The sequence below is a fragment of the Pterocles gutturalis genome, unplaced genomic scaffold (assembly GCF_000699245.1).
Source record: "Pterocles gutturalis isolate BGI_N339 unplaced genomic scaffold, ASM69924v1 scaffold14073, whole genome shotgun sequence".
Lineage (NCBI taxonomy): Eukaryota > Metazoa > Chordata > Aves > Pterocliformes > Pteroclidae > Pterocles > Pterocles gutturalis.
The window spans coordinates 1-22,564 of record NW_010120691.1 but is presented as its reverse complement, the minus strand read 5'-3'; the positions used below and the strand labels follow the sequence as shown (position 1 = coordinate 22,564).

The 22,564-nt window shown below is 37.5% G+C and overlaps 1 protein-coding gene across 1 annotated transcript in view; it reads right to left on the bottom strand.

The window, feature by feature from the left end:
* The window catches only part of LOC104464325 (laminin subunit alpha-1-like), a gene marked incomplete at its 5' end in the record, with an annotated part of 72,126 nt that extends 51,593 nt beyond the window's left edge, over positions 1-20,533 (bottom strand). The window contains 13 exon segments of the mRNA XM_010076996.1: positions 343-453; positions 1,375-1,486; positions 2,362-2,573; positions 3,318-3,419; positions 5,004-5,177; positions 6,134-6,274; positions 9,164-9,324; positions 9,817-9,922; positions 11,384-11,562; positions 12,632-12,749; positions 13,170-13,259; positions 16,086-16,265; positions 20,291-20,533. Coding sequence (XP_010075298.1) covers positions 343-453; positions 1,375-1,486; positions 2,362-2,573; positions 3,318-3,419; positions 5,004-5,177; positions 6,134-6,274; positions 9,164-9,324; positions 9,817-9,922; positions 11,384-11,562; positions 12,632-12,749; positions 13,170-13,259; positions 16,086-16,265; positions 20,291-20,533 — 1,929 coding nt within the window.
* Positions 20,534-22,564: the final 2,031 nt, after the last annotated feature.

Sequence of the window (22,564 nt, the reverse complement as noted above, 5' to 3'; positions counted from 1 at the left end):
ATATCTGAAAACAGGTATTCACCCAAAACACTGTTTTGTTTTGTCCCTTTCAGGAAAAGTTTTATTGTCACCTGCAGTGATTTTTATGAGCCAGTATATGGTGACATTTTTATTTTAGTTCTGATTATTCCCCAGATGAAATGATAAACTGAAACAAATCCTTTATTGAAGAACCGGAGCCCCCTGAACATATTCTGAAGTAAACAATGAAAAGCAAGAAAAATAAACACTTGGTATCCATAGCTTGAAATCTACACACATTGTAAACTTGTCTCCCACAGCCAAAATGCTCTCCTATCTAAATAGATGCTTATAACACAAACACTTTGAAGGATGACTTACAAAGCAAACACCATGAATATCACACTCAGTTGCATGCCCATTGCATTTGCAGGGTTGACAAATACCGCCAAAGAGTATTCCATCCACACGGTAGTACCCAGGGAGACAGGACTGAAGAGAAACAAGGGGGAAAAAAGCAGTAGCATTATGTGTGTTAAAAGCACACATTAAAATATTTTCAAAGAGTCCACTTCCGACCACCCACCAACTGACTCATTCACATTGTGGTAAATGAATGCTCTTTCAACCCTATTGATGTCATTGCAGCTCTTTCTGGTGGTTGTTTTTAACTCGCACTGGATAAAGGGGATAAGAATTAGCTCCATGAAACTTTGATTCAGCCGTTGTCCCCTGGAGGCAAATAAGTTAAGGTTTGTGCAGATGAATATGTGAAGTTCTTTATTATGGGACAACAAAAACCAGATGTTCTAACTCCTCTGCAGAATCATTAATGATACTATGGCACAAGGCTTCATATTGAAATTATTTCTCAGAATAATTCCTGCTATTCTGCAGATGGTGTTCTGCCTCCCTAATCTTCTATTCACAGATATATGACACTACCTTGTGCAACACATTTGACCCCTATGGGATCTTCCAAAGGCTAGCATTCCTCCCTGCTAAGATTCCTTATTGCCTCCATAAACCTAATGATATAAAACAGAAATAAACTGTACACGATTCAGATCCAGGAAAAGTGCTATTAATGAGTAATGTAAACTCAAAACAGCTTCACAGAGCTTTTACATCTGCTCTCTCTGCAACACTGATGTTCTAAAGTGTATCATCATCTTTTAGTGCCACCAAATAGAATTCAAGAAATAAGTGTACATGTAATGTATATGTACATGAAATAAGATACATTTAGTGTATCTGGAAGAAAATACAGCAAAGTGTGCAGTATAGTAGACAGCATTTCACCACAGAACATGTACTTTTATGGCGGTATAATTAAAGGCAGCCCGCCCTTAAAACCTAGATCCTTTCAGATAGGTGATAATTTTGCACACATGAAACACTCTAAGAAGATACCTCACAGGATATTCCTGTGTAACCTTGAGGACATTCACAGTATTCCACATCTGGTGCTGAAGAAAGATCTATAACATTTGCACTTGCAGTATCCAGGGTCACAGAGTCCAGCCTAGAATCAAGCATGAAAACATCACGTCATTTGTTTCCCCGAACTTGATTTTGAACAGGATAGTTTGCTTCTAGGGGAGTAACACTGCTGAGTGCTGCTCCTTGGCAGTGACAGCTGAGGAACAGGCACAAATCTCTGCTGTAAAAAAGACTATGATCCTAGTCTTATCACTGCGTTTGCAATTCTGGGAGTAGATGTGCCCTCCTCCTGTTATCATTATTGTTACTACCATTGTCTCTCCTCCTGCAGAGAGGTTTAAACAAAAACCTTCCCCCTCTGTCATGGTATTAGAGGTATATAGATATATTTTATTCCTGTATATCTTGAAGAACAGGTAAAACAGAGATCTATAAGGATGGATGCAGATACTGCTAATGCTGATTTGAGACTATGGAATGACCAGTTAATCCATTCCAGCCCAATTTTCCTATTAAGCACTCCTTTAGAGCTGAGTATCAGTAACATCTACAAACAGACATTACAAGAGATTACAGCCAACGTCTTTACTGACAGGTTTTCAATAGTCAGTGACAGATTAATTTGCCACATACCAAAATAAGCACACTGTTGAGAGTTCCAGAGGTATTTTCCTCTAACAAAGCTGCTATTGTAATAAGGCTTTTATGCAGTATTCCTTTAAAACAGAAAACAATGCTTCTGCTATCAGATACCTTTAAAACAACCAAATGCCTTTTTCCAAACATTCCACATGAATGCATTTTGGGGACAAGACCGGTCTTGAGAAAATTCAATAAATTTTTTTTCTATAAATTATTAACATAAAACTTTAGGAATACTGCCACTATGAACAGTGTTTCATATGCACAAAAATAGTAGAAGTATATAGATTAACTTGAATATTTTCTCTTCCTCACCTGTACACAGCTTTTTTGGCAATGTTGTAGTTGGCCCTGATCAGAAGATGGGTCACGTTTACCAGAACAGTCATCAACCTTTCCCGGTCTATAGCTTTTTTTGTATTGAAGTCTATGAAATTGTCTGATACAAATCTCACCACATTAGAGTACTCCTCATATGGCTGTAATGACAAGCCTGCTGCTCTTGTACTCAAAATCTGCCCATTACCCTGAAATTGAAAGACAAGAGGAAACATTTTCCATATAAGCATGCAAATTTTATTTGGCAGTTACATTTAGTGTCAGATATACACTCAGATAACATAGAAAAGAGGCAAACAAACTGCAATTCTTGCACTAGAAAAAAAAACTTAGTAAAAGGTCTGCATTTTACATGGTTTCAGGATGATGACAGTTCCATTCTCTTTCGGTTCGGAGACTTAAGAAATATTTTATTTTCTTTTGGAAAAATAATTAAATTACATTTCAAAAATTGGACTCCTCTACAAAACCGAATCTCTTTTCTCCTTTGTTCTGTGGCTATTTTACAAAATAACACTTTTGGAGGAGCCTGGATGCAGCATAGAGCCTTACATTTTCACTGCAACATAAACCTAGAAAAGTAAGCAATCAGCAAGAACAGACACCTATTTCATAAATCTAAGTCCTCCCAGCTTATTGTAGTTTCTTTTGTAAGCAGAGCTTTGTACATTTGGTAATGAACAGCTCACCTGTTTACACAAAGCTTAAACTTTAAGTATTTATCATTTAACACTAGTATTGTATACCTACAATTTCAGAGAAATGGATCAGAAAATCAGAGAAATGAGTAGTAACTAAATCTTGGTAGTGACTTTTAAGAAAACTCAAAATTAACAAAACTACTACTGTAGAAATATTTTATTTTTCCTTTTTTTACACGTTCATAGATTCCTAATAATGTCTGAATAGTAACAAGCTGGAAAAAACCCCACCTGAATGATGACATCCACGCTAGATACTATATCACTGTCCACACTCTCCATTGGAATGTCATAAGATACCGTATACTTCAAGTCTCCACCAAAAGCTGTGAGCTGAAATAACAAAAAACAAAATCTTAACAACTTTACAACCTCCAACCAACACAAAGAAGTGACATGGGACAGCACAACGTCCAAATTATAGGAGTACATGGGCCTACAAATACCACTTTCCAGAGAAAATCTAACATGTCATGTGTATCAGCACAGGGACAAGCACTGGCTTGTTGCTGTGCAGGCAGGGAAAGCTAGCTGAAGGCTCTACAGATGATTCAGGTAAGTGCCCTCATTCAGTGAAACACCTGCAGGACTTTCATCAAAGAGCAGAGGTTTACACTACCGTCCTAGCCAAGGGGCACAGCATGTTCCATATTCCATCTTTCAGGCCCACAATTGCTGCTGACCATTTCAAAGTAAGTTAAAGAGTAGTAGCATCAGTTAGACATGTATCAATTAAATGGATAAGAGATCAGAATTTGTTTGTGTGTTGCCCTGTGCAAAACTACTCTTTAATGTTAGGATTCTGAGACTTGTGTTCCTTTACTGTGTCACCACACTAAGCAACAGGGCTGCATGGGCAAAGATACTGGACCAAAAATAATTAAGTGAGGTTTCAAGGTCCCCTCTACTGAGCACTGGTGAGGCCACAGCTGGAGTTCTGAGTCCAGTTCTGGGCTTCCCAGTATGAGAGAGATGGACACCCTGGACAGAGCCCAGCAAAAGACCACTAAGATGATTAAGAGCCTGGAGCATCTTTTGTATGAGGAAAGTCACAGTACTGGGACTGTCCAGCCTAGAGAAGGCTCAGAGGGATCTCATACACAGATAAAAATATCTGAAGGGAGGATGCTAAGAGGACAGAGCCAGGCTCTTTTCAGTGGTGCCCAGTGACAGGACCCCGGGCAATGGGCACAAACTGAAACACAGCCGGTTCCCTCTGAACATCAGGAAATACTTTTTCACTGTGAGGGTGACTGAGCACTGGCACAAGTTGCCCAGGGAAGCTGTAAAGTCTCCATCCTTGGAGATATTCAGAAAAAGTGCTCTGGACCTGGTGCTGGGCAGCTGGCTCTAAGTGGCCCTGCTTGAGTGGGGAAGTTGGGCAAGATGACCTCCAGACCTTATAACTTCGACTATTTTATGATTCTGTTGAAAAAAAAAAAAAAGGGAGACCGAGAGCTTTAGATAGTAAACAAGCCAAAAGTTAAAGATTAGTTGGTTGAAAACTAATAAATGTGGAATGGGAGATGGCCAAGAGGAAGATAAGAGGAATTTAATGGTCCTACCAACTGTATTGGTCAAGATGTGATGGGTGTAAGCTCTGGGATAGGAGTAAACATTACAGGGAATCTGAGCATATGTTAGTAACAGTCAAGAGAAAACAAAGAGAGATTATATTGTGTCAAAGATAGGCAGAGAAGGAAGTGGGGAGATGAATGAGTGCAAAGAACAAGAAGAAGGTACTGGGAATATCTGGCCAGGAACACTATGATTTAAAGAGCAGAGACAGATTGAGAAGTCTGGCAATATTGTGATTTATGTGTAATTTTTAATTACAGAAACTATATATTTAGAGCTATATGGTATGATTAAAATAGGGAAACTATGAAGGAGTTTTGACTCTAGTTGAGAACTTACTTTATTTCCTAGATACGGCTCAGGTGCTGACCAATAATAGGTATGTTTCAGTATTTTCACAGCCTCAGTGTTGTTAATACTTATTTGACGGGGCCCATCAAATTGGCTTTGCTGAGGTTGCACACTCCTTGCATTATACAGATCAGTAACAAGCCATCCAGTCATGTCTGATATCTGCAAGAAAGAACAGCAATATTAATGGAGTCAGGCTTTGTGTCACTGAGAAAGCAGTCACTAAACTTAACACCTCCCTGCATATTCACTCAAACTGATGGATCCGTAACACTTTCATTAACCCAGTTTGACATCCAATATATGCAAATATGCCACTTCAGACTAGGATTGTCTCTGCCTCTCTATATGAGAGTGATTTTCATCCTCTCAATAAAATTAACATTATACCTGTGTAATTCCCTGAGACAGAATTACAGAACTTCAAAGGCTTTGAGATCTATCATCCTGATTTATAGATAGGGCTAAGCTGGAGGAAAGACAAATCCAGAGTCTCAGAAGAGGGAGCAAGATGGGAGAACTTTGTTCTTCTCACTGAAAGAGTTTCATACAAGCATCTTAGAATTTCAGTCAATTTGATGTGTTTTCCTCTCTTTTTATCAGCACACAAAACAGGGGACTAAAGTGTGATTAGCTCTGCAAAGATATAGAAGGAATTTGGTGGAAAAAGTGTCCCCAAAGCCCTCTAACTCAAGAAATGTCTATTCAGAAGACAGTGATACATATAAAAAACAATTTTTATGGAAATATTGCCAGAGGTCACTCTAGCCTGGCCTAATAGGTGTGACAGCAAGGAAACAGTTTTGGGTTCATCTCTTCAACATGCAAAGAAACTTCAACAGTACAAGGTCAAAAAAAATGCATTTTTCCAGTGCATTATCACAGCCTCCACTACTCAGTGCTTCTGGTATTATTGCAAACCAGTGGGACCAAAGCCTGCACTGGGACAACACGCTGACTACCTCAGAGCTGCAGAATAACACTGAAAATCCATTCCTCTGTAAGGAGGCACATGCCAGAATTTGGAGTTAACTTGGGCACATGTCAAAGAGAAATATCATACATTTTGTAGCTGCCTGAGGAAAGAATATTAGGTCATGGACATAACATATAAATACCTGACTGATGGGCCATGTTAGGCTGTCACACACGTCAGAAACCCCAAAGCAGAAACACTCTGTGCAGCCCTGAGGATTTCTTTCTTGCAAATTGTAGAATCCTGGTTTACAGAGATCACACTTTTCACCTTCTACATTTTCCTGTCAATGGCACATAACATTTGTTTCGCATCAGCATTATTATGGTAACAAATACAGTGGATTAGACAGGATTTGGGCATAACAACATTCAGAAGGTTATAAAAGAAAACAGATTTCAGCACAGCAGGATTATCGAATAAGACTCAGAGCTTAAAACTAAAACTCATTGAAAAAAATCACCAGAATTTGCCAGTTCATCAAAATCTAAACATGCTCTGGCAAGGGTTCTATTGCAGTGAAATTTCAGCACACAGGCAGGGTTTGAAAAGTTTCTGCCAGCTTGTCAGTTTACTTTTGTAGCTTGAATTTGTAGATTGCTCTGGAGAAAAGTTCCCATATTTACTGAACCCAGATAGTCTACACACAGCATATCTCACCTTTAAGGCCAGGCTCCTGGAGCTACCACAGCCAGCTTCAAGACAACAGTTCCTCAACCATCTATTAATACTGATACTGTGATCCTCACCACTGCTGCCACCTCTTCCTGGAGGAACACCACATATGCTAGCTGTCAGCTCTTGCTCCTAATATGGTCTGGCTAAGGTCCAGAAACTCCTACTCCAAAAGCAGAGGTGCAGCATTCCTTTAGCTCCTGTCACTGGCCTGCTCTCTCCTTACCATGCAAATTGGGTAGTTCAGAGCATACAGCTACATACCTCTTTCAATGTAGAATTTATAGGAGAAAAAAAAAAATACAAAATAGTGCACACAATTTTTTTTCTAGTAAAATTTGTACAGCCAATAAGTAGTTATTTATTTGAAAAGTTTAGACAATTGCTGCTGACTAGAAAACCAACAGAGAAAATATTCAGTAAATACCCACAAAGCTGTGTAAATACTAGATCTCCATGGTATTTCTACACAGTAATCTAAAGAATATTTCCCACTGCCAGAGACAAGTTTCTGGTCATGTCCTAGCTTCCTATCAGGACAAGTCCTGGACACACATCACTCCTCCATCTTAACCTTTGGTTTCCATCTTGGGAAAATGCCACTACAAAGACAAAGAGAACCTTACAGAGCATCCCATAAAGTCCCTGGTTAGGACGCCAGGACTGCAGGGCATACAGTAAAGCATACCTCTCACGCTATTTTGAGGGGGCCTGTATGAGCTCTGCATTGCAATTAGAAATGCAAAGCCCATGGATCAAATTCTGCCTTCAGAAGCAGTTACCAGGGCAACTTCAGCCAAAAGTGTTACTCTAGATTCCAGACTTACATCAGATTTGGTCCCATGGAGCAAATTTCAGGCTTACCAGAGAGAAATCCAAGACCTTTGGTGGCAACACTACCAACTGTCTCTTCTTCTGGACCAGTGTTTGGCATGTTGAGTTTACATAAGAATTCTCTAAACGGCTAGGTTATGTGCTTTTTTAAGCAAAGTACAAACTGGTTTTGCAAACCATGTGAAAAGTTTGTGATCCACAGCTCTGATTCAAAGGCTGAGGATGACTGCTTTCTGTTTGTTAATATCCATACTTGGGAAAAATCTCAAAGGGCCTCCTGAGATAATGAGATTTTCACAGAAATAATATTTGTATGCTCTTTTCAGCTTTTTTATTTCTCAGTCATCAGGATGCACTTGGATCACACATTCCACTTTGTAATATTATTAGACAGAAATTATTATTTACTTCCTAATGAAAATAAAAATCTTACCCAGTGACTAGACCTTAAGAGCTGTGTTTCACAAAAGATGAAATTCAGAATATAAAAAGGAACAGCTTGCACTACTGTGTTCACGGAGACTGCATAGGCTTAGAAATCCTGTCTTCTTCATTTGAGATTTGGAGCACACAACTTTTCTCCTTCCTTCCTTTCACCTCTATAGGTGGGAAGCTAGCTGGTGACACTCTCAGTGACCTGGCCTAAAAATTGTATATGCCATGCTCATGCTCACAACAGCACTGAAAGGGGACAGCTTCTTGTCCGGTTTATACCAAAATTTTCACCAGTTAGCTGCATCGACCAATATAGTGTTGCTCTAGCTCAAAATCAGACAAAATCGTTGCATCTCCTTTTCTGTATTTAAGTTGGCCTTTGGAGATATTTATTTCTTCCAAACTCTGGTTATTTATATGTTTGATATTTTGGATCAGATAAATAATGCAAAAAGACTAAGAAGTTTCAGAAAAATTGTCAAACAAACCACTTCTTTTTTTTTTGGCTCCTGTTCACTGTCATACTTGGCAACAAATACATAAACTACAAGCTAACATTTGGTTCAGAAAATTAAGTGTAACTTCTTTAAATATTAACACACAGCTTTGTAATAAAGTTCAGCAGAATCTTCAGCTGCAAGATATTTCAACGGGTTTGGATATTTACCAAAAAATAAAAGAAGGCTGTAAAACTGCTCTCTTTTTTACATTTTTTATGGTTTATGTTTTTAATCAAATAATTAAATCATATTTCATATGTACATCTAATGTAATCATGCAAATAGCTCTTTGCAAATGCATGCTGTTTCTTCACACAAAGCAGATGTTATAAACACGTCCTTCCTTTACAAGAAATCAGTGACTTTGAAGAGAAATATCAGCTTATCCCTTAAACAGAACCCAGCTAGGCATACTGTCATTCTCTCTGTGATTCTCCCTCACACTAACATGTACAGTTATTATTTGACCTTAATGTCCCTCTGGCTCATTATTATAGAAAATGGTATATCTGTAACACACAGAACTATTCAACATAAGTCATCATATATTTCAGTACAGAGAATAGTTAGTTATTTTAAGTTCTACATTGTCAGGTATACATTTACACCGGATTACTTCCTGTAGAAGCAATCTCTCCAGTTAATGAAGTAGTTTCCCATATTAAAAAGCAGTTTACAAATCAATCCACAGATATGATTGTAAACAGAAATGACTGTTTAATACTCACTTTGCAAAGACATGGTTCTGTGCATGGATCTTCATTAATGCTACCAATCAGGCTGCAGTTGCAACGCATGCAGTTTGGATAGCCCCGGTACCCAAATGCACAACGGTCACATTTTTCTCCTGTGTAACCTTCTCTGCATTGACACTGACCTGGCCAAGTCCCTTGAAAAGCAAAAATGGAGAAACAAATAAATAAGAGCAGGCAGCAGGCTGGATTCAAGATGTCTCAGAGGGTGCAAGTAATTTAGCATTCCTTCTTTATTGCACTCCATGTTTTATTCCACACAGATATTTGGCAGAATGCCAGTCTCACCATCTATTTTTCATGTTTAGAATACCAGATACACTGAAACTGCAACAAAATTGATTTTGTGACAGCTGTAACAGCATTCATAAACAACAGCATTAGATCTCAATCCTTCACATTGTTTCATATAGTCAGAGCCCCCCTTTCCCTCATAAGAACACATTTAGGGACCTGACATACCTTCAAATCCTAAAAGTATGTTATGCCTTCCTAAATATTTACCATTGTTTTGAAGTGGTACGTAACTGGCATTCATTCACAAGTAGATTGAGTTCCCTCAAACTTCAATGTCCAAAATATATAGCCAGAATTGCAGTTTAGAAAAAAGGCACTTCCTGCTCCCTTACCATGCAGTGAGTCAGAATGGTGCTCATCTTTAACACAGACAGAACTCAGAGAGCCAAACAAGTCGCAGCCACAGGGATAGCAGGGGTGATCCTCATAGGGAGAAACCTACAAAACAAACATTCTTTGTCAAATTCTCAAATTATTAACTGGGAAAAGTAAAGTTACATCTGTTTCTTGTCTTGGATCACCGGAATGAATAGTAATGAAGACTGGAAAAGCTAATATGCGGTAATAGATGAAGGGACTAGTTTAATTTTAGCAAACAGAAGATCAGGGGATTGCAGCCTACAAAAAACTCAAATGCAGGAACAAAATTTGATCTTCAATAGCACAGATAAAGGTATAGTAACTGCTAATGGTTGAAAGCTGAAGCCCAACACATTCAGCCTAAATAGACATTTTCTTAATGTAACAGCAATTAACCACTGTGATGGTTTGCCAAAGATTATGGAAACGTTTAATACAAGAATGGATGGTTTTGCAAAGATACTCCACTTCAAAGAAGAAGGAAATGAAATAAATCCTTGGCTCTGTGTTCAATGGGAGGACGGATTATCTATTCATAGAGATTCATTCTTACTTCATGTCTATACATCTTTGAAATATAATGCAGTGCAATTCATACAGCAAGGATTTTCTTTTCTTTCAGGGAAAATTTTCCTTTGAGGTGCTTCAGATGTAAAGCGAATCAGTAATAACCTCTAGATACACATTTATTGGTGATTGATGACTTTTCTTCAATGCTTCTTACAGCAAGCAAATCATACAATCTCCAACTCTGGTTTACTTTTTTGGATGAGCAGTACCTTCTGTTTAACCATACTCCTACAGATTCACCCTTGCTCTCTGCACCAATTTATTCTGGATTTCTAAAGCACTGATTTTCCAGAATATGCATGAATCTGCCAAAGACAGACCTTCAATATGTCTTGTTATATAGAGACATCTAACATTGCAGGAAGTTCTAACCTTGTTAGTCGCATCTTAACAAATGTCTTTTTTGTGGAGTTTAGGTCATTTTTGCAAAGATTGGCACTTGTCAATAAACTGGAAAGTACAAAGGCTCAGAGAGCACATGTTCTACAATAATCATGTCAAGAAGAAGAATACTTGTTGCAACATTTCGTAAGACAAGGAGTCTGGTCTTAGAACCATGTAATGGTCCTTTTTAACACTTTGAAATGGGCTGATACAGGATGACACACAATTTTGTCACTTCTGAAGGCACTGAAACTTCAATACTGGCACTTTTTAGAGCCCCATCAATGGGAGAAACAGGTTTCCTGTCAGAACATCTACATTTCCGCACTAGGACTTTCATCTTCACCTTTTCTTTCTTCTCTAACAGCTTGACCTGCCCTCCCACACAACCGGACAAGCATTTTGTTCTCTGAAAGTTTTGGTGGTATATTATAAATTTGAAAAAAAAAAAAAAAAACAACCTCTATAGCTTTTATCTATTCTGCAACTGATATAAAAACATATATGAATTACAAGCTGAAACACGCATCATGATACCATGTTGTAATTCACCAAAATATTAGAATGGTATTTTAGAAATCTTACTTTCTGTGGTCTAAAATATCCATCAACACACATTTCACAGTTGATCCCAGTAGTATGTTGACTACAGTTTAAACACACGCCACCTCCTATATACTGGCCATGAATATCCATGCTCCTTTTCTGATCTGCAATACTCTGATTGTAATGACAATCTTCTGCTTTGTTATGACAGTTGCACTCTGAGAAGAAAAATAAATCCATATTTTATTTACATTGTATAAGGTTCCTATCATGCTGACATTTTTCAAGTGTAAAATGTAAGTAGAAGAACGTATCAATTAATCTCAAAAGTGTGGGGTTTTTTTCTCTTTAACCACCCTATATGCTTCAGCAGTCTTGATACACTATATATCTTAGGAGATAAGCACATTTCAAAATCACCATCACCACTTCAATAGCACCATTTTTAACAGTATTCTGTAAATCTCATTAAGACAATCCTGTCAGGATTGATGTCAATAGTGATGTGTGCTGTTTCCAATAACTGTTCTTTCATTTTCTGTCCTCGGCATTAAACAAGGAAATCTGTGTAATTCTTCTCTTATTTGCATTATAGACAAAAGTCCAAGACGTCAATGTCAGTACACAAATATAAACTTTCTTTAGGTTAGAGGATACTTCAGGCCAAAGAGTCATAAGCACTTACTTCAAAGACTTCAACTAAAGACTACTTTTCCATTCTCAACTGTAAATTTTATCTAACACATTCTTAATTGTCTTCAGCTTGTGCTATGCATTAGTGATGTGAAGAGAGAAAATGCACTATTAGCCCTAGCAACACATTCAGTTGTACTGGCGCAGCTTAAATCAATCTATCAGATAATCTCAAATGTAAATGGCCAATAAGGAGTTTCTTTCTAAACATTTGTTATCAGAACAAATGCTGTTTATGTGACAAAATTTATGATCAACATAAGAAATTTGCATTTCAAGTAGCTAAGAAAATGATTGATGCTAGTTTTCACAGGAGTATAATAAATCCCCAATTCTCTTTGAAAAAAGAGCCTCTGAAAGCTTTACTACATGACAGGTCCATTAGCCAGGGAGTCATATTGGATAGAATATTTAAAATGATCTTAACAGTTACGATTGGAAGTAGTAGGTCTTCTACCTTTAAACAATCTCATGAATACAGTTAATAGTTTGTGGATTTTTCTTAGGAAGTAGTATAGATCTGTATGAAAAGCAATCTTAAACAAGAACATAATAAGCCTTTATGAAACTGTCTAAACCTCTGTGCATACTTACTCTCACATTTGTTCCCAGCAGAAATGGTTCCTGGTCTCCATGGTTTCTGGTGGTAGCCTGGACAGCACTTGTTACAACTCTCTCCACATGTATTGTGTTCACACTGGCACTGCAATTTCTATGAATAAAGTATTAATTCTCTTTAGATATTTTTTCATCTCCAAAAAATGTCAAGACCCACAAATACCCCACAATTAGCATTAGACTGCTCAACCACACTATATCAACTATTTGGGAACAGCCTTTCTAGAACAGGAGGGACAAATCTTCTGTGTTATAAGAGAGACTGTTTCTTGTTGTGATCCTTGAATTGTTTAAACTTAATGCCAAAGAAGAGTTTACTTCAAGAAAGTTACATTACCAGAGACCCATATATGCTTACACAGAAAAGGAAGAATTTTATAGCAAATAATTTGTGTGCACCATATCATAAGATCCCTTTCAGCCTCCCCTTTCTCATTCTCCTTAGGTAAAGTACTTTTTTTTTTTAATTGGAAAAGTTGTTTTGTGACAATAAATCAATGAGATTAAAGAATACCTTTGTGACTTCATCCAGAGGGCAGCTTCGAGCATGGCCATAACAAATACACATGCCACCAACCGAGATGTCCTTTATTGAATAGTAGTACTACCAAAAAGAAAGTTGAAAAACAGATCAATAAAAGCCATTGACAAGTGTTTACATCTTCTGCCCTACTCTGGAAAATGGCATTCAACTGTACTGTGACTTGAAAAATGCCAAGAAAATAAAAGAAGCTTTGAATTTTTGCCACTTGAGAAAACCTTCCATTTTGTGAAATTTTTTCTTCCCCCATGTTTTTCCTCATTGGTACAAAATAACTGACTTTTAACATTAAATAAACATGCACAATTCCCCAGATTCAGGAAAGACCACCAAATGTGACCCCATCCAAAATTTGCTTGCAAAAAAAATTAAAATACTATTTTCACCCTATAAGAAGCCATGAATCATAAGCAATTGCTATATTTTAATTTCAGCCTGGGGAGTAAAACTAAGCTTTCTTCAAACAGGAACTCTGCCCTCCCTTGCAACCAGTTTGTGCCCTCACTTCCAGACGAGATCTTTGCCACTAGTGTGTAGGCAGTGTATTATTCTATCCCAATTCTTAGCTTAAAAATTGGTGATACAGCAGAGTACAATCTATTAATATTGCCAGGCGGTGAGCAAAACCAACACACATAAGGAAAAGATTTAATTTTCAAGGCAAGGAAGAAGCAGGAAATGACCATCTGGGTTCAGTTAGAGCTGCAGTATCAACATGGTTGGCCTGTTTGTATCCTGGGAAGTTATGTACTACAGAGGAATGAAAAAGAAACTCTTTTTGAGGATACTTCTAAGGAAAGAGTTCAAGACTGTCAAACCTAACAACCCTACAGTCATCTGCTTCAGGAAGAGGAGGTGGCCCTTGGTGGTCAGACACGTTGACTCTTGGACTGTAACTTCTTTGAAGCATTTTGGAGCTAGAGCACACTAGCCTCTTTGATTTCACACTAAATTTTTAAATGTTTTTTGATTTTTCATTATGTTTAGTATTGTCATATATATTTTTTTAGTGTTATGGACTTGAATTATAAAAATCATTCAGGGACTTATCATGAGCATTAATTCCTCTAACTAAAGCGAAGGAGATTCAGACTGAAAAAAGTAGGAGAACAAAAGCAGAGCTGTGTTTCTCACTGCATTCCTGACTTCATCTCCTTTGTCTCATTTTCTTAAAACTCACAGTGTATGGCTCACAGCAGCTGTGTGCAGCTTGAAGCTGAAGGAGAGACCAATGCTAATCAAATGCTACTGAAATAAATAAATAAATAAATAAATAAGTGAAATCCAGAAATAAAGGTTCTGTTGAACACTTAGAAAAGTTCTGTGTGACTTCTGCAAGACAATGTACAAGAAACTAACAGAACTGGTATATCAACAACTGCATGTAAAGTCCTCAAAAACAATAAAAACACAACAACCCCAGAAAGCTGGAAGTTATTACCTTCGTTGTAGTTAGCTGCATGGTGAGACAAAGAGAGACACCAGGATTTGGGAACCCTGCCCAATAAAACCCACATCTTGTGAAGACGAAAATGTGTAGCTTTTCATTCAAAACTGCACTAAGTAGTGCTAGCTAGAGTAGTACTAAGCCCTGGATTGCACAACTGTGTGTGTTACAAAAGCGATGTGAACATTGAGGAACACGCTTGTGTCCCAGCTGTATATTTGTATGCTTCCTTGTCGAGCCTTTCTTTTTGGGGTGTATTTCTTGATATTACAGTACAATCAACAGGCCTAAATTGTCAACCAGCCTGCTCCACAGGAACATCTCACCTGCTCAGGCTGTGCAGAACATCCAGATTTTATGCTTTAGAAATGCTGCAGCTGAATGGGCACATCCATAACCAAGGTAAGAGTAGAGCTGCCTTGAAAGTACCACCAAACCCTGATCAAATCCAAGTTCCTTTCTCCCTTCTGTACCCCGCTATCCAGACAGACCTCATAGAAGCAGTGGCAGTGCACAAGGATTGCCTGTATCAGAAAAGCCACAAATTGCAAGAGTCCTGTTGCTATGCAAGGAGGAGTTGCCTGCAGATGTTCTTCAAGGCAAATAGCTACAAGGGAGTGGAAGAGGAAACACTTCTCGTATTCTTCTGTCCTCAGCAAAAAGCCTGCCTTCATAGAAAAACTTGAAGCCACTGATCTACTAACTTCAGGGTCTCAGGCAAATTAAGAAGAGGGTCAAAAAGGCAAAATGCAAAGCAGAAATACTGCAGAAAAGTTAGTCATGACAGATACAGTTATTAGGGGTTCAAACACTGAATTTCTGTGAGAGCTTGAAGAAGTCAGCCTAAGTGTTTGGTTCCACAGCTTCCCCAGTGTCAATATCAAATGTATAAAGATCAGTCAATACTCTCCAGAACTGAGTGTTTTGTATTATTATTAATTCATGGGCTTTACAACAATTGATTACAACAGCCTTAAAAAAAAAAATTTAAAAAACCGCTCATCAGACATCAAAATTCACAATGGCAAGGTTTTCAAATTATTATTTTCATAAATCAGAGCACTGGGTCCTGAAATCCTTGATACCCCAGAAAAGGTACTGCGGTTGCATCAAGAGCAAGCTCAAGTGACATTTCCACCAGCCAACCCATATTTTTTACTTTGTTGATAGTGTCATAAACGCTGCTCCCAGCATAAATAATTTTCACAAATAAATTAAACAAAAAGCAAACAAATAGAAAACAACTGCTAAAAAGTATTTTTTCAAGCTGTTTCTGACAGGATATTGTTAATAATGTCAAAGGGAAGGCAAGAATTATTTAACAATATATCAAAATAATTCTGTTTGTGAATAGCAAGGATCGAGTACTTCCTCCTCCAATAGATCAGAAAAGGCTCTCCCATCGAATCATACTGAATACCATTCATGAACAATGAGCTTACCCTTCTGGTAACAATGGGGTCTAGTTCTTTAGGATCATTATGGCTGAGAGTCATGAGGTCAGCATTAAGGGTTCTAATACGCTGTAGTCGCAGGCGGATGTATCGCGCAGAAGTAAACTCCAAAAGCTTTGGTGAAGGATCATCAGCACTAGGCCTACCGTTGATCAGTGATGTGTGAATCTAAAAAAATGGACTGACTTAATTATAAACATAATTGTGATTAATTTGCATCAACAAACATCTTATTGTGAGAATTAAAAACTTAGAACTTAAGCTTCTTTTCCAACAACTCAAGATGATGAGGTGTTAAACTAACTACAATTTTTTTTTCTTCCTCACCCTCTACCTGCAGGTAGCATTTCTGCTGCCTGACTCATGCAGTTCTGAAACCACCACTCTCAGCTCATCACAGTGTCCCAAGTCTCCTGGACTTTTGCAGAGATGGCATAAAGAGAAAAACAGTACCACAGGCTAGTCCTTAGTTCTTACAGTCTTCCTTCCTCTCCCGTATTGAGATGGAACATGTAACTGGTCATCTGCACAGATTTGTCCTTATGGATTTCTTCCCTAAAATTTTTAAAGATCTTACTGCAAAACATAATGTAGCACACGTGCACAATCTGGGGTCATTAATCCCATGCATTGCTGGGACAGGGCTGCCCAGTCAGGAAGGAATACTCGGTGATATGAGAGTGCAGTGGGAAGCCACAACATAGATGACAACTGAAAGCAAGGGGCTGCCACCGCAAACCAACCCGTAGGGCCCTCCAGCTTTCTCGCACAATCCCTGATCAGCCCCAATAAGAAGGATTTTGGTATCAAGCTGCGTGACTTATTCTGATGACAGCCCCCTTCTTCTTTCCAAAGCAACTTAGGAACATGCAAGGATTTAGTCTTACATGGCCATGCAGTTCCTGCTGTGTTTCATGGGAGAAAAGGCAAAACGGAATCCTGCATGCCACAATCAAATGTTGAACAGTGCATCTGGTGTCCACCACAAAAAAGGGGTCATGCTTTGGGCTTATCAGCTACATTTTAGAAAACATGGCACACCCTCATTTATGCAGAGGAATTTTGTCTCATATACTATTCTTGAATTTATAGTTTAAACTTTGTTCAATATTGTCAAATCTTTCTGCTGAAAATATTCCTAAATATTAAATGTTTTACTTATTTTTTTAGTTTTAATCTTAATTCTGTAGTGGAGCTAGGGGCTTTCTATACAGTAATTATGTTATTTCAAACAAACAGAGACCAGTAACAGAGTTCACACTCTCAACATCGTAATTTACCCATTTATGGACTACCACTATTCCTTCTAAATAGTCTAATATACTGTGTTTGAATTTTGCTTTTCTGATGGCCCGTTCAGAAACTATCCAACACCCATTTTCCAATTGCAGAAGAACAGTTATGAAACCCACAACTTTTTCCAGGTCTGATCCTGCAAATTAACACCACCTTGTATAATATTCAGCTCTCATAGAAAGAGAATTCTTCTAGTCCATTTCCTACCCCCGAGCAGGATTTACTAGACTTTTATTAGATGTTTGACCAATCTGTTCTTGAAAACCACTGTTGGTGGTGACTCTACAATCCTCCAAGGCAATCTATTCCAGCCTTTTCTGGCTTCATTGTTAGAAATGTTTCTAATCTGTCAACCATGTTTTTCTTGTTGCAATTTCAGACCACTTCTTTCATCCTGTCAGAGACGTGCAGAACAGATTACTCCTCCTCATACCTATGTTTTATGCAGCTGAAGACTGAACGTGCCCACTCTATCTCAGTCTGTTCTCTCTAGGCAAACTGGTTGTGATGTACTTATTTGAAAGTCATGTTTTCTGCTGGGAATTACATGACAAAATTGTTGGCCAAATATTCAAATATCACTGTACTTCCTCAACAAAACAAAAAAAATACATATATACTCACTATAGATGAGCCTAACTTTAGTGTGGAGCACCACATTCTATTCTCGCTTACCCTTAACTACAGAGGGAGGAAGCAACGACGGCATCAGGAGTTCTAGCATGTTGTGTTTCCTTTTTATCACTTAGACTCCAGAGATTTAAAGATCCAAAAAGTCCTGTTACAACCAACTGGCCTTACCTCCTGTGTGACATGTCATTTCATTTTACATTGTCTTTCCTGCCTAAATCTCCAATTCTCTGGTAATCCATATTCTCTCCACTCATGAATAGTGATCATGAATATCACAATATCACTTCAAGTGATGAAATGTGAAACATTATTCACATTTTAACTCTAAAGTTATCTACTGGCTTGACCAGTAGAAATTCTGTAATAATACGCTAATTTCTAGAGACAACAGAGGAATCTTTCTTAGCAAGAAAAGGAAGAAACAGTAGGGATAGATACTAAGACAGTAAGGAAGAAAAAAGAATGGTTCTCTATGTAAACTGCTGTATTTGACTAATATATTGCTTATATACACTGATATATTTTTATTATATATTTTTAGCTTACTTGTCCTCCATAATTCAAGACCATTTCCAAACAACTGTAGTTTAAGCCTTGGAAGTCATCATGAGCCCTGACTTCATTACGTAAATTTCTGTAAGCAGACCTTCAAGTAGTACAAATCAGGTAAACAACAGAGCTTACAGTAGAGCAGCTATACCTTTTCAAACCTGTGAAAAATCTTGCAGCCAAACTGGCAAAATGTCTGATTTGGCAAAAAGTGTTATTATTAAGTGACATCCTCATTTAGACATGTGGTCCTTTTACCGTACCAGTTCTTTCACACCAGGGCACTACAAGCTGACTACAGAACATTTGGATGCTAACAAATGCTGCATTCAAGGCAGGTGCTTGTAGAAATCAGCTGGTCTGCAGGAAGTTCAAAAGGCTGGCCATAACCAATTACTGAGCAATAAATACATGTTATTTTCAAAAGTGTGCCAAAATTCACTAATACAGGCTGTGAGATACTCTATGCAGGAAATATTCCCATCAGTCTGCCACTCCAGCTGTAAAGGAGCAGCCCGTCCTTTGTGAATGACAGCTTTTACGTAGCACACAGCAATTTCATTCTGTCATTTTTTATGGTATATTGTGGTTTTTCTGTTACCGCACTCAGAAAAAAAGCAATGTTCTGGATAGTATTATCCAATTAATTCTGTGTATATCAGGAAAAATAAATGAGAAAAAAATGTCACTAAACTGAATCTCTGGCATTCCTTTTTTTTTTTGTATGGCCTATCAAACATCAGACATACTTTACAAGAGGCACGGCTCATACAAAGTCAACCCAAGAGCTTTCTGGTTAATTGTGTAGAGAGAGGTTAAGTTTCTTTGTCTGATCCATCTGATCTGTGGGGCACATGCTTATATCATTACAATAAACACTTGATTAAAGTGAACGGGACTGAATGTTATTGAATTTCATTGTTTTTTCCTTGCTGAAACACAGTTTTGTGTTTATGTGAAGAAAAAGTTTGACACACTTTAGCCCTTAGCTACATACACTCCAGTCTTTTTTTAATCAAGAAATTAAAACGTTGGCTTCTATTAAGCCAAGAGTTACTAGCACTCTTCATGGGATAATGTTGCATTTATTATCATGCTCTTACATTATATCATTCACGATAGAATAAACATTGGTTTTAATGTATCATTTCATTATGTGGCTGCCTCCATGTAATAAATTACACAAGTACCATGAATAGAGTTTGTTAAAAGAAAGCACAATCAACAGTGAGGCTGCACAACTTGTAGCTCTTTTAATTATGCTACACCCCTGAAACAATGCCAAGGCTTGTTTAGGAGTTCCAGCTGTGCCGAGCACTTCAACAGTGTTTGCAGCTTTATCTCACACAACCAGGTGTTCCTAACATTGGGGTTTTCTTTAAATTGAAAACCTGGCAAAACACAGAGCCTCTGTTATAATCTTTCAGAATAAAGCAACTAATAACTCACAGCTAATAGCTACCATCAAATCATGTGGAGAGAGAGAACAAAGAGTTTAGTAATGGGGATATGTAGAGCCAAAGACATGTTTCATCCCAACATTTAAAAGTTTGCTATACTGGTACATGATGTAAAGATAGCATCATTAAAGAAGAATAACAGATCATCTGGTAGTGCTGAGGGAGATGAACTCTGTAACTGTAATCCAAATGTTTCCAGATTGCTATCAGTCCATGTCACAAACTCACAAACTGCAAGTGCAAAAGCAAACATACCTCCCCATGTTCCAGGGGAACTAGTCTGGAATAATAGGAGGTGCAGATCACTTCATCATCTCTCTTGTAAGTTGGAGGCCCAATTCTTGGAGTAATATTATAACGAGTTAAACACTCAGTATCACTAATTGCATAGTACTGCCATGGTCTGAACTCTGTGCCATCTATGGAGCGTTCCAAAATCCAGTTTCCAGGTCGTGGAGCATTAGCAGCTTTGATGATGACATATGCAACTTGAAAGACCTAAAAAAAAATGTAAGAAGAAAATTTTAGCTCTTGATTATGCTGTAAAAGACCAGTAGAAGCCAACTACATACTAAACTCAAATTTTAAAAGCAATGTATATTTTGCCTGGGGAGAGAGTAAAATTTGGTACAGTGACTCTGAATAAAATTTTTGCACAAACTTTTGAAGAAAAGGACAGCCTAATCTTTCACTAACAGAAATATGTATCACGTTTTTGTCAAAACTCTAAACATTACAACAAAACATTTGTTTATGAGACTAAAAAAAGACCAAATGTATTCAAATGCATCATTTTGTGTTAATGTAATAGCTGAAATGTGTATCTACACTGTACATTTCAGGATTAGTTTGGTATAACATTCTTTCTATGGGAAAGGTGCTATTTAGCTTTTCTGAACCACTGAGGGCTTCAAAGAAGTGGGTTGGTTTCTTTTCAAAACAGCTGCAGACCAAACAACTCTTTGTTTCACATTTTAGCTGTGAGTTTAATCCTCTCAGTAATAGCATTTCTGATAAGCTTTTTACACCCTATATTAAAAATCTCTGTGCATTCCATTTTCATTCCATGTTAAAGTTATTTAAGCAGAAGGCTATTTACAGACACTGGTAAAAACGCAGAGATGAATAAGATGAATGTGACAAATGATAGCCTTATTTAAGAATAGTTGCTCTTTTAAGTTGTATACTCTCTAAGCTGTGCAGGTATCTTGACTATTTTTTTAACAATCCTTGGTCCAAACTGAAATCCCCATCCACACAACAGCATTGTTCAGCCTTTCTGTGAGTAGGCAGGGCAGTAATTAAGTTTATATCACCTTTTAAATGACCTTGTCATGGCAGCTAGATAATCTGCACTGGCCCCCAACTACCTACAGCATTAGGCACTAACATAGAAGTGCACTTATTGTAAAGCTACTGTCTTCTTCCTTACCTAATACCTACTACAACACTTCACTTTAAAAGACTATCTTTGCAAATTGATAAGACTTCTATATAGGAGTTTAACATGCACTATAGTGTCAAGCCACATGTAGACGAAGGAAAAATACCATATTGTTCAACCACCCCAGAGGCATGTAATCTCACTTGAGTAGGACGGTATAATCATAATCCCTGTCTGCATGTGCAGCATTAATACTGTGTTGAGCTCCAATTTGGCCACAATCAGTTCTTTCAGACATTTTTAAATTTAAAATTTTTTTAGGGTTTGATTTTTTTTCGATACAGATTAAAGCCAGAGCAAGAACAACACTCGCCACATAAAAGCAGATTTTTATTTTGTCAAATGGGGAAATAAACAGACAGAGATAAATAGTAATTGCATTGTGTGTGCAGTCCAGGAAACTACTTTTGAAACAAAACATTCTTTAAGTGAACAGAGCTTTGCTTTGGAGATTTTGCAAACATGAGAATGAAAACAAAAAAAAAAAAAAAGTGATTTTTTTCTTCAAATTCTGACTTACTAGATTCAATACCTCAAAAAAAAAAAAAAAAGACAAATTATCTCACTTCTGATTAAAATCACAATGTAACTTAAAACACGATATTCACATAGTCTGATTTTCCTTTCAGGCACTCCAGTTTTATCCTTCAAGACATCAAGTACATACAAACAGAAATTTCCAGTTCTTTCAATAAATATGAACATTTGCACAAACTGAGGATTTTGTCTACTGACTTACATGACATTTCAGCAATGCGAGCAGAAGTAAACAAAAAGAGAAGACAGCTCAGTGTTTTGTCACAGAAATAAAATTTCTCTGGGGTCTGTGTATCCTCTGTTGTTTACCACAATCTTAAAATTCAATCAAAGTTAAGTGAATACCAAGAATTATAAATTCAGTTTCCATGAAGAGAAGAGTCCCTTTCAAAGAAAAAAAAAAACAAAAAAACCCAGATCATACCAACAAGCTCCAACTGAATAAAATGCTACAACACATGCTTTTAAAGGGAAAAGAACAGAATTCAGGCAGACTCCAAGCCAAGAAATTATATTCCCTACATAGAATCACAGAATCATAGAATCAT